We start from the raw sequence: 13,585 nt of genomic DNA on the forward strand, positions 1-13,585 counted from the left end.
TTTGTAGGTGACCAAATACTTATTTTCCACCATCATTTGCAAATAAATTCATAAAAATCCTACAATGTGATTTTCTGGAATTTTTTTCCTCAATTTGTCTGTCATAGTTGACGTGTACCTATGGTGAAAATTACAGGCCTCTCTCATCTTTTTAAGTGGGAGAACTTGCACAATTGGTGGCTGACTAAATACTTTTTTTCCCCACTGTATGTGTGTATATTTATATATATATATATATATATATATATATATATATATACACTGCTCAACAAAATAAAGGGAACACTAAAATAACACATCCTAGATCTGAATGAATGAAATAATCTTATTAAATACTTTTTTCTTTACATAGTTGAATGTGCTGACAACAAAATCACACAAAAATTATCAATGGAAATCAAATTTATCAACCCAGGGAGGTCTGGATTTAGAGTCACACTCAAACTTAAAGTGGAAAACCACACTACAGGCAGATCCAACTTTGATGTAATGTCCTTAAAACAAGTCAAAATGAGGCTCAGTAGTGTGTGTGGCCTCCACGTGCCTGTATGACCTCCCTGCAACGCCTGGGCATGCTCCTGATGAGGTGGCGGATGGTCTCCTGAGGGATCTCCTCCCAGACCTGGACTAAAGCATCCGCCAACTCCTGGACAGTCTGTGGTGCAACGTGGCGTTGGTGGATGGAGCGAGACATGATGTCCCAGATGTGCTCAATTGGATTCAGGTCTGGGGAACGGGCGGGCCAGTCCATAGCATCAATGCCTTCCTCTTGCAGGAACTGCTGACACACTCCAGCCACATGAGGTCTAGCATTGTCTTGCATTAGGAGGAACCCAGGGCCAACCGCACCAGCATATGGTCTCACAAGGGGTCTGAGGATCTCATCTCGGTACCTAATGGCAGTCAGGCTACCTCTGGCGAGCACATGGAGGGCTGTGCGGCCCCCCAAATAAATGCCACCCCACACCATGACTGACCCACTGCCAAACCGGTCATGCTGGAGGATGTTGCAGGCAGCAGAACGTTCTCCACGGCGTCTCCAGACTCTGTCACGTCTGTCACATGTGCTCAGTGTGAACCTGCTTTCATATGTGAAGAGCACAGGGCGCCAGTGGCGAATTTGCCAATCTTGGTGTTCTCTGGCAAATGCCAAACGTCCTGCACGGTGTTGGGCTGTAAGCACAACCCCTACCTGTGGACGTCGGGCACTCATACCACCCTCATGGAGTCTGTTTCTGACCGTTTGAGCAGACACATGCACATTTGTGGCCTGCTGGAGGTCAGGGCTCTGGGAGTGCTCCTCCTGCTCCTCCTTGCACAAAGGCGGAGGTAGCGGTCCTACTGCTGAGTTGTTGCCCTCCTACGGCCTCCTCCATGTCTCCTGATGTACTGGCCTGTCTCCTGGTAGCGCCTCCATGCTCTGGACACTACGCTGACAGACACAGCAAACCTTCTTGCCACAGCTCGCATTGATGTGCCATCCTGGATGAGCTGCACTACCTGAGCCACTTGTGTGGGTTGTAGACTCCGTCTCATGCTACCACTAGAGTGAAAGCACCGCCAGCATTCAAAAGTGACCAAAACATCAGCCAGGAAGCATAGGAACTGAGAAGTGGTCTGTGGTCACCACCTGCAGAACCACCCCTTTATTGGGGGTGTCTTGCTAATTGCCTATAATTTCCACCTGTTGTCTATTCCATTTGCACAACAGCATGTGACATTTATTGTCAATCAGTGTTGCTTCCTAAGTGGACAGTTTGATTTCACAGAAGTGTGATTGACTTGGAGTTACATTGTGTTGTTTAAGTGTTCCCTTTATTTTTTTGAGCAGTGTGTGTGTGTGTGTATATATATATATATATATATATATATATATATATATATATATATATATATATATATATAACATATATATATACATATATATATATCATATATATATACATATATATATACATACATACATACATACATACATACATACATACATACATACATACATACATACATACACTTAGTGGCCGGTTCATTAGGTACACCACCCCATTTACTAAAATGGTTCGCTCCTACAGACAGTGAGTCAAGTGGCCGTAGCTTGCTAGCAGTCAGACAGGCATTAAACGTTAGAATGGGCAAAACGAGTGACCTAAGCGACTTTGAGCGTGGTATGATCAATGTTGCCACACACGCTGGTTCCAGTATCTCAGAAACGTCTGGCCTCCTGTGCTTTTCACGCACGACAGTGTCTAGGGTTTACAGAGAATGGTGCGACAAATAAAAAACATCCAGTCAGCGGCAGTCCTGTGGGCAAAAACAGCTCATTGATGAGAGGTCAAAGGAGAATGGCAAGAATCGTGCAAGCTAACAGGCGGGCCACAAACAGGCAAATAATGACGTGCAGTGGTGTGCAGAACGGCATCTCGGAACGCACAACTCGTTGGTCCTTTTCACGGATGGGCTGTTTCTAGCAGACGACCACACTGGGTTCCACTCCTATCAGCTAAAAACAAGAATAATCTGCTCCAATGGGCATGCGTTCACCAACACTGGACAATTGAGGAGTGGAAAAACGTAGCCTGGTCCAACGAATCCCGGTTCCTGTTTGTTCATGCTGATGGCATAGTCAGCATGCAACATCAGTCCATGGCCCCATCCTGCCTGGCATCAACGGTACAGGCTGGTGGTGTAATGGTGTGGGGTTGTTTTCATGGCACACGTAAGGTCCCTTGATACCAATTGGGCAACGTTTCCATGCCCCAATTCAGGCTGTTCTGGAGGCAAAGTGGGGTTCAACCCAGTACCTAATAAACTGGCCACTGTATATTTTAACATAGAGATACATGGTCTAAAACACTCTCCCTCAGGAGGAGTTTGTGATCAGCAATGCAATGCTCCTGGCTTTGATTCCAGTGGCCTATATTATATCACAGATCCATACATTAGAGAAGAGCTGTTAAAGTGTTATCCTGTCACGTCTGACCTATGTCTCTCTGTGCTGTGTCTAGTGTTCTTGCGTCTGGTGGAGAGGATTCTGGAGAGGAGGCTGCCAAAGCGTAGGGACGGGGCAGCTAGAGAGATGCTGACCCTCTTCCAGTTCTGGAGCTACCTGGAGGCAGAGGGAGTGAGCGAGCTGGACACACACATCACTGAACTGGCAGAGGAGGGTGAGTGTCTGGGAGACTGACTATGGTAGTGAATGGCCGCCTTAATTGCTTGGAGTTGGTGTTAATAAATGTGTTAATGTATCTTACCAGGTTACAGACAGCCACTTTGCTCTATGGTCAGTCATGATGAATGTACAGTATTTAAATGGCTGATTGATCTCATTGTTGTTCTTACACCACACCCACTATAGCATAATCTCCTCATCCTATTGTCTTTTTCCTATTTTCTCTTCCCAACCTTATTCTCTCTCTCTGTGTGTTTCCTTTTCCTCCCACAACACACACCCTGTCCTGTCTCTTTCTCTGCTTCTCTGTCCACCCTCCACTCTTTCCCCCCCTCAGTGTGGCTGGTTCAGAGCCTGCAGTCAGGAGACCAGGAGGTGCTGGTGAAGGCCCTGAAGAGGCCACCAGAGAGCAGCCTGAAGAGGGAGGGGCTGCATGCTGTCAGCCTGCTGCTCAGGGACCCGCGGGGGAAGGTTTCTGCCTCAGCTAGCTCCCTGCTACGGAGCCTAGCCAACCAAACACGCCATCGAGAGAGGGTGAGACCAAGAGACACATTAATTTAAGGCAGGGGTATTCAACCAGGGGTACTGCAGGGGGTCTGCGTAAATGTATAAAAAAATATTTATTCAATTTTGGTTTTTATGAATATCGCTAGCACCAACAGACTTAACAAATTTCAAATTACGTACCTACAATAGAGAAGAGGAGTATATCTTATATATTCTGTTCTATATATATTTATATTCTAATGATGTCAACTATTGCTCAACTCCTAATATTGTGTTGTCAATAATTAAGCAAATTGCACTCATTGGAGCCAATTACACTCACTGGAGTATCTGACATGGGCTTTGAAAAAGCGCCCGTGAATAGGCTACCAAGTGCCTCTGGCTGCTGGTAAGCTTTCTTGCCAACACATGGCTAACCTTTATTTAACCAGCTAAACAGCTGCTCTTAGCGAAAATGTGTTTGGAGTTACCTTTCTAGCTAATAGGCTTTGTTAGAGTTTACACTACCTCTTCCAATTATTATGTAGGGAGGTCAAAATAATGAAAAACGATCTACCAAATCTATTCATTTTAAAATGTTGATTACTTCTTCTTGCCATTATAATTCAGCTGATAAGGCAAGAATTGCTAATGTATGATTGGGGTCCCTGGATCGACAGTCTGCCTGGGAGGTGATCCCTGGGCAAGAAACGTTTTAAAACCCTGATTTAAGGCCATACTCACTGTAGAACTTTTAAAATGCACCTCTTAAAAAGTGTTATCTCTATGAAGATGCTAGGATCACCAATGTGGATTCACACTACACTACATCTCATTCCAAAATCAGTTGGTCCCCCCTTTGCTGCTATAACAGGCTTTCCACTAGTTGTTGGAACATTGCTGCGGGGACTTGCTTCCATTCAGCCACGAGCATTAGTGAGGTCTGGCACTGATGTTGGGCGATTAGGCCTGGCTCGCAGTCAGCGTTCGAATTCATCCCAGTGGTGTTCGATGGAGTTGAGGTTAGGGCTCTGTGCAGGCCAGAAAAGTTATTCCACACCGATCCCGAAAATTGACCTCGCTTTGTGCACGGGGGCATTGTCATACTGAAATGGGGAAGGGCCTTCCCCAAACGGTTGCCACAAAGTTGGAAGCACAGAATAATCTAGAATGTCATTGTATGCTGTAGTGTTTAAGATTTCCCTTCAATGGAACTAAGGGGCCTAGCCCGAACCATGAAAAACAGCCCCAGACCATTATTCCTCCTCCATCAAACTTTACAGTTGGCACTATGCATTCGAGCAGGTAGCGTTTTCCTGACATCCGACAAACACAGATTCGTCAGTCGGACTGCCAGATGGTGAAGCGTGATTCATCACTCCAGAGAACGCCTTCCCCAAACTGTTGCCACAAAGTTGGAAGCACAGAATCGTCTAGAATGTCATTGTCTGCTGTTGCGTTAAGATTTCCCTTCACTGGAACTAAAAGGCCTAGCCCGAACCATGAAAAACAGCCCCATACCATTCGGGAAGGTAGCGTTCACCTGGCATCCACCAAACCCAGATTCGACGGTCGGACTGCCAGATGGTGAAGCGTGATTAATCACTCCAGAGAACGCATTTCCACTGCTCCAGAGTCCAATGGCGCAGCGCTTTACACCACTCCAGCCGACGCTTGGCATTGCGCATGGTGATCTTAGGCTTGTGTGCGGCTGCTCGGCCATGGAAACCCATTTCATGAAGCTCCCGACGAACAGTTCTTGTGCAGACGTTGCTTCCAGAGGCAATTTGGAACTCGTTAGTGAGTGTTGCAACCGAGGACAGACGATTTGTACGCGCTACGCACTTCAGCACTCGGCGGTCCCGTTCTGTGAGCTTGTGTGGCCTACCACTTCACAATAACTGCACTTACAGTTGACCGGGGCATCTCTAGCTTGTTGAAAAGGTCCTATGACGGTGCCACGTTGAAAGTCACTGAGCTTTTCAGTAAGGCCATACTACTGCCAATGTTTGTCTTTGGAGATTGCATGGTTGTGTGCTTGATGTTATACACCTGTCAGCAACAGGTGTGGCTGAAATAGCCGAAACCACTAATTTGAAGGGGTGTCCACATACTTTTGTATATATAGTGTGTGTGTGTTTGTGAAAATGATAGTGTATTTTACCCCAGGCCCTGGTAAGCTGTCTGGAGCTTCTGGAGAATGAGAGCGTGGAGACGAGAGTGTGTGGCTGTAAAGCACTTGCATGTCTGAAGGTCAGTCTTACCACTTAGTCACACCTCTTCAACAATCTCCATCAGTTTTTTTTACTTTACGTACCCTAGTGTCTGGAGTCAGTCTGTTGTCCACTCTGTTTTTTATGTTCTGCAGGCCAAAGAGAGCATTGAACAGCTGATCTATCTCTGTCGATCGGACAAGGAGGATGTGCGGGATGCTGCTAAACAAGCTCTGCTGGTGCTTGGTATGTAGAAGGATAAGAAATATAAGTTTGATAGGAGACTGAGTGATATCAAGTGATAAAGGGGCACAGAGAGTGGGGTTTCTGTGGGAGGGAAAGAGTGAGTATGAAAATGTATGCACTCACTAACTGTAAGTCGCTCTGGATAAGAGCGTCTGCTATATGACTTAAATGTAATGTAAATGTAAGACACGTGTGTGATTAATGTTCTGTGTGTTCCATCCAGGTGAGGAGGGGAAGTTGGCACACAGACACGTTGAGATATCTCTGCAGGAAGGAGTGCCATGCCTCTTCTCCCCTGGCAGCATGGCCAGCACCGCCTTCTAACGCCACCACAAAGGAATACTGATACCCTCATGCTAATGTCAACACACTATTACAGAACCATTATCATGCCACACACACACACTGTCAAAGAGGGTGCAATACACCCAGATGCAAAAAGGATGCTGACTGTCAAATGCACTCACTAACAATGGGATGACATCTACAGCTTGACATAAAGTCAGTGAACTAAACTCGCATATATTACCAACCTGTGTGTAATGTAAGTGACAACTGCTCATGAAGAACTGTGGAATTGTAGACGCGATGAAGAGGGGTGGAAAGTATTTTACTGCCTTACAGTACATTTTGGCCTGGTGGTGTTGCCTTCTGAATCATGTAAGCATAGCTGGGATGATGAATGGATGGAAGGACACAATAATCATTGTGTCAGATCATGGCATGGATAGAACAAAGTGGGAAAGTAATATGTTGACTTTTCGGGGGAAATGCACTTTTGATCTGCGGTATTTGTAATGAAGCTGGTTGGTGATGGTCTGTGTGGAGAATATCTGTGTGTGGAAGGAGTACTGAAGTAAGTCATGGGGATGGAAGGTATTTGGTTGTTCCTCAGGAGATGATGGTGGTGCAGTTCCACACTCTAGGACCAGTCTGATGAGGAGCTTGTTGCCGGCCAGGGAGAAGAAGTCTGGGAAAACAGTTATGACAGTGCCATCATTCCATACTATCATTATATGCTTTATGTAAATATATATTCCACTGGAAGTGTACATGTTAAATAATTGTGTTGTAATTCACTTGCTATTGTTGAAACAATCTACTGTAAGTAAATTCATCATGCACTTCCTGAGACTCGTGCCACTTGCGATATAACTGAAAATTATTTCAGCTGTATGGGTGGTGGAGTTCTTTTTTATTATCATTTATTATTGAAAACTTAAAACTGTGGTGGACTTTGCCTTTTTGGAGCAGAAAACTTCTCACTGAAACAGACAACCAAACTGCTTGTACTGGCCACCTGCTGGCCATAAAGTGTGGAATCAGGGTGGGACGAGAACCTGCATTCATTCTATATTATTTACTTTGCAGATTCATCCGTTTTATTCAGAGGAGGCTGGTGGAAGGAGCTATAGGAGGACGGGCTCATTGTAATGGCTGGAATGGCATAACGGAGTCAAACGTGGTTTCCATATGTGTGATACCTTTCCAGTTATTCCATTCCAGCCATCACAATGTACCCGTCCCCCTATAGCTCCTCTCACCAGCCTCCTCTGGTTTTATTATATAGGACTTAATAACAATGGACAACTTAAAAAGCTTCTTCAGAGTATAAGTGCCTCAAGTTAAAGTGGAGAGCGGTATGAGACATGAGATGAAATACTTTAAGTATGAAGAGATTCAGTGTTAATACAAACACTGCAGCAAAGTATATTTTCCTTATGACTCAAATTGTGCAGCAAAATAAGTGATTTTCTTTAGATTTCTTTTTTTCTATAGAAGTATATTGTCTGGCAAATATCTTGCCTGGCATCAAATGTAAACAAATTATTAATAAAAATGTGTTCAAAATTGATGTTTCCTTTTGTGAGAGGATGTGATAATGTATCATTTCCCTATGTTTATTAAAATGTAAGTAAACGGGGGGGACATAAAGAATCGTTCAAACTGATAAAAGCAATCTGGAAAATCTTTATGAATTTTGGTACAGCTACACAAGAGGCATACAGATTCAAAGAGGGTTTATTATAGGTCTGTTTAATAAATATATAATACAGCATGTGCCTAGGGCTGTGACATTACCATGTTACTGCCACACCGGTGGTGACTGACCGTATTAATAACACAACAGCGGTCACGAGTCATGAAGGCAGTCAAATTCCACGTGACCGTTTATTCACGGCTTCTCCAAGCTCTGATGCTGCTGATGGTCATAATTAATTGACCAAACTTGCTAACTGCCTGGTACTCAGCACTCTATTGTCCCTCTAATCACTTTGACATCAATGCAAATGTAATCGAAAATCTAATCAAACACTTAATGAGAGCCCATGAGCTCATGTTGGGCAACATTTCTATAGGCTATGCATTTGCATGAGAAAACAGAGTGATGGCCTCTATTAAAAAGAGGAGGATCCCATCAGCTTTCTATAGGCTAGGCCTACCACAGGAGGTTGGTGGCACCTTAATTGGGGAGGATGGGCTCGTGGTAATGGCTGGAGCAGAATCTGTGTCCATTATTATGAGCCGTCCTCCCCTCAGCAGCCTCCACTGAGCCTACTATATTTATTTCTCAACTTACCTAATATTGTATTTAATTTTTGTACCTTTATTTAACTAGGCAAGTCAGTTAAGAACAAATTCTTATTTACAATGACGGCCTACACGGGCCAAACCCGGACCAATTGTGCGCCTCCCTATGGGACTCCCAATCACAGCCGGTTGTGATACAGCCTGGAATCGAACCAGGGGGTCTGTAGTGACGCCTCAAGCACTGAGATGCAGTGCCTTAGACCGCTGCGCCACTCGGGAGCCCTTCTACGGGATCAGTGTCCTGTATACAAGACGGTTGAGCTAACGTGCGCTAATGTGATTAGCATGACTGTTGTAAGTAACAGCAAACTTTCCAGGACATAGATGTCTTATATGGGCAGAAAGCTTAAATTCTTGTTAATCTAACTGCACTGTCCAATTTACAGTAGCTATTACAGTGAAATAATACCATGTTATTGTTTGAGGAGAGTGCATAACAACAAAAAACATATCACGGCAACGGGTCTGATACATTCACCTCTGAAGGTAAATAATGTACTTACATTCAGTAATCTTGCTCTGATTTGTCATCCTAAGGCTCCCAGAGATAAAATGTAGCATAGTTTTATTTGATAAAATCTATTTTTATATTCAAATGTAGGAACTGGGTTCTACAGTTTGAACCCCTGCTGTCTCTGGCTCCACACCCACCCCGCCCGGCCATCTAGATGTGTGAAAGTTAGTGTATAAGCTAATGATCCATCATGTATGACATTCCTAGGAGTGTGTAAACTTACATTTTGTATTACCACATCATTTTTCTATGTTCTCTATAGTTATGTACTTGAAAATGTATTAATTGACCAATTCGGCACATTTGGGCAGACTTGATACAAAATAGTCCAGCATTGCAACGTTTCACTGGATCAATCTGAAATTTTGCGCGCACACTGCTGCCATTTAGTGGCAAAAATCTAAATTGCGCCTAAACTGCAATATTATATTGTGACCTTTCTCTTGCATTTCAAAGATGATGGAACAAAAACAACAACAGAAAACGCATGTTTTTTTGATTGTATTATCTTTTACCAGATCTAACGTGTTATATTCTCCTACATTAATTTCACATTTCCACTATCTTCAAAGTGTTTCCTTTCAAATGGTATCAACAATATGCATATCCTTGCTTCAGGTCCTGAGCTACAGGCAGTTAGATTTGGGTATGTCATTTTAGGCGAAAATTGAAAAAAAGGGTCTGATCCTAAAGAGTATAGCCTACCTGGCTAGCATGAAAATGAACCACGGGAAAAGCGTCCTCCATTCGCTGTTTCGAGACAGGTGCATGATAATGGTCCATTCTAAATCAAAACAAATTCCACACATATATTTTTAGTATACAGTGCAGTCTGAAAGTATTCGGACCTCTTGGCTATTTCCAAATTTAGTTACGTTACAGCCTTTTTCTAAAATGTATAAAATAAAAAATGTTCCTCATCAATCTACACACAATACCCCATAATGACAAAGCGAAAAGAGGTTTTAAATTTTTTTTGCAAATGTATTTAAAATATAAAACAGAAATACCTTATTTACATAAGTATTCAGACCCTTTGCTATGAGACTCGAAATTGAGCAAGAACACAGTGGCCTCCATCATTCTTAAATGTAAGAAATTTGGAACCACCAAGACTCTTCTAGAGCTGGCCACCCGGCCAAACTGAGCAATCGGGGGAGAAGGGCCTTAGTCAGGGAGGTGACCAAGAACCCAATGGTCACTCTGACAGAGCTCCAGAGTTCCTCTATGGAGATGGGAGAACCTTCCAGAAGGACAACCATCTCTGCTGCACTCCACCAATGAGGCCTTTATGGTAGAGTGGCCAGACGGATGCCACTCCTCAGTAAAAGGCACATGACAGCCCACTTGGAGTTTGCCAAAAGGCAAAAGGACTCTCAGACCATGAGAAACAAGATTCTCTGGTCTGATGAAACCAAGATTGAACTCTTTGGCCTGAATGCCAAGCATCACTGGAGGAAACCTGGCACCATCCCTACGGTTAAGCATTGTGGTGGCAGCATCATGCTGTAGGGATGATTTTCAGCAGCAGGGACTGGGAGACTAGTCAGGATCGAGGGAAAGGTGAATGGAGAAAAGTACAGAGAGATACTTGATGAAAACCTGCTCAGGACCTCAGACTGGGGCGAAGGTTCACCTTCCAACAGGACAACCTACCTCGCCTCTCTCTCTCCCTCCCTCCTACCTCGCCTCTCTCCCTCCCTCCTACCTCGCCTCTCTCTCTCTCCCTCCTACCTCGCCTCTCTCTCTCCCTGCCTCCTACCTCATCTCTCTCCCTCCCTTCCTCTAGGTGTGGTAGAGACAGGTCTGTTTGTGGGGATGACAGAGAGGGTGTACTTTGGGATGGAGGATGGTAGTTGCCTGGTCCCAGATCTGTCTCTAGTAGCCTGGTCTCAGATCTGTCTCTAGTAGCCTGGTCTCAGATCTGTCTGGATGGCCCAAACAGACTTTCTCTCAGGCTGTGTCTCTGTTTGTCTAGTTGTTGCAAATCGTTTCCGTTCATTGCTCAAGCCAGCCTTGTGGCATTCTCTTACCTAATACCAAAGTTGCAGGGTCTGGATTCACAAAACATTTCTTAAGGTTTTCAAAATCCAGACTCAATGCATGCCTCACCTAGTCTCAACCTGCTTCCAAACAGCAGTACAGGGGAAGGGGGGGCGGGGATAATGCACCAAATGTAACTATTGAACGGCCATGCATGTCCCCATCTGTAGCCTATTGGCTGTCTTGACTGAGTCTGCTTCTGGCACCAATAACATCCCTTCTCCTTCTATAGCAGCTCCTTTATTGGTCACTTAGCAGGATGTTACAGTTTAGCACCAGCTCTATGTCTAACTATCTATACCTTTCAGTGCCAATACGACTGTGATTACAATTTGTAAGTCGCTCTGGATAAGAGCGTCTGCTAAATGACGAAAATGTAAATGTAATGTAAACAACGACCCTAAGCACACAGCCAAGACAACACAGGAGTGGCTTCGGGACAAGTCTCTGAATGTCCTTGAGTGGCCCAGCCAGAGCCCGGACTTGAACCCGATCTAACATCTCTGGAGAGACCTGAAAATAGTTATCCATTCACGTAAAGACATTGGTGAGGCAGCTGAGAAATAAAGTGTATTTTTCTTATTAATTCCTGAGATCGGTCTCAAACCTGCCCCAACTATGGCAGCCAATTGCTGGACTTGCACATAGAGGTTACTAGGTCACACCCAGTTCAAACCACATTTGAAAAATAAAACATAAAATGTGGCTGTGTTCTGCCTTGCAATAATACATATCATAAAATAACTAATAACAACAACAAAAACAGCAAAATGCTTACATAGGTTTTTTATTTAAAAAATAATCAAAATGCTATTTAGTACTATAATGGTATTTATCATCGTAATATTATTACTAAAATAGTTTCTAAAAGTGTTCTAGGCCACCCTACCCAAGAATTAGGGTACTACATAACTCATTCACGAGACTTGCTAGGCTCATTTGAGGTAGCATATGCATCAGACCTACAAATCAATGAGCTAGACCTATGCATTTGGTTTGCAACTCAGTGAACCTGCGTAGCATTCGCTCAATTCGATGCCTCCGAACGAACAGATTTCGACGCATATCAATGACCCAGCAGCCATTTAGAAACAAATCGACACACAAAAAAAAGGTTATTTCTTAATAAAAAAAAATGTATTCTAGCTGTTTAAATCGGCCACAACTTGAAAAAGAGTACAGGGACATGTGATTTGTTTAGGTTTATACCTTTCTCTGAAAAAAATATGGTTAACCATGACCAGAAAATGTTTAACGTTTGATCGGTATGCGCCAGCCATACCACGGTAAGCAGCTGGGCCATATGGTAATATTATGAAACTGGGCTCCACGGCGGATGCAATTAACTAGTTTTTATCATAAAAAAAGCGTTGTTAAAAATGTCATGTATCCAGCCTAATACATTTTAGTCGACGATCTTATCCAGAGCGACTTACAGTTAGTGAGTGCATACATTATTTTATTATTTTTCATACTGGCCCCCCGTGGGAATCGAACACACAACCCTGGCGTTGCAAACGCCATGCTCTACCAACTGAGCTACATCCCTTCCGGCCATTCCCTCCCTTACCCTGGGCGACGCTGGGCCAATTGTGCGCCGCCCCATGGGTCTCCCGGTCGCCTTAGACCACTGCGCCACTCGGGGGGTAATACAGGTGTGCCAAGCTTGTAGCGTCATACCCAATAAGACTCGAGGCTGTAATCGTTGCCAAAAGTGCTTCAACAAAATACTGAGTGAAGGGTCTGAATACTTATGTAAATGTGATATTTCCGTTTTTTATTTGCAAAAATGTCAAAAAAAATAAAGATATTTGTCATTATGGGGTATTGTGTGTAGATTGATGAAGAAAAAACAAACAATTTAATCAATTTTAGAATAAGGCTGTAACGTAACAAAATGAGTAAAAAGTCAAGGGGTCTGAATACTTTCCGAATGCACTGTACATATTCTGAAAACGGAAATGTATTAGTCACAACAAAAATATGTAGGCAGATAATGGAAATATGACAGCCTATGACATGTTATGCCTTCTTTTATAAGACAATAGTAAATGAGAAATTGGTCAGATATTAATTGACAAATAGCCTTAAATTGAATGCTTGGCCTTCCTTCCTACCCCGAGCTCATAATAAATAAACAGGCTACCAGACCAGTCTGCTTACCAAGAAACATTAATTCATGCCCTAAGCAAAAGGAGGTATGCAAATTCATGCATAAGATTGTGTAGACAGATAGCAGGCCTATATCTGATGACTAATGAGTAGTAGCCTAGGCTAGTATTGACAGACCAGGAAGGAAGTAAGCACAAGATCCACCCACGC

The 13,585-nt window shown here is 43.6% G+C and overlaps 1 protein-coding gene across 3 annotated transcripts in view; it reads left to right on the forward strand.

The window, feature by feature from the left end:
* The window catches only part of LOC121531870 (rho family-interacting cell polarization regulator 1), a 137,555-nt gene extending 129,586 nt beyond the window's left edge, over nucleotides 1–7,969 (forward strand). For all 3 annotated transcript variants that reach the window (XM_041837393.2, XM_041837394.2, XM_041837395.2), the window contains 5 exons: nucleotides 3,006–3,164; nucleotides 3,507–3,703; nucleotides 5,825–5,908; nucleotides 6,024–6,114; nucleotides 6,338–7,969. In XM_041837393.2, coding sequence (XP_041693327.1) covers nucleotides 3,006–3,164; nucleotides 3,507–3,703; nucleotides 5,825–5,908; nucleotides 6,024–6,114; nucleotides 6,338–6,438 — 632 coding nt within the window. In that variant the 3' untranslated portion in view covers nucleotides 6,439–7,969. The remainder of the gene's footprint in view (nucleotides 1–3,005; nucleotides 3,165–3,506; nucleotides 3,704–5,824; nucleotides 5,909–6,023; nucleotides 6,115–6,337) is intronic.
* Nucleotides 7,970–13,585: the final 5,616 nt, after the last annotated feature.

The sequence above is a fragment of the Coregonus clupeaformis genome, chromosome 19 (genome assembly GCF_020615455.1).
Source record: "Coregonus clupeaformis isolate EN_2021a chromosome 19, ASM2061545v1, whole genome shotgun sequence".
NCBI classification, from domain to species: domain Eukaryota; kingdom Metazoa; phylum Chordata; class Actinopteri; order Salmoniformes; family Salmonidae; genus Coregonus; species Coregonus clupeaformis.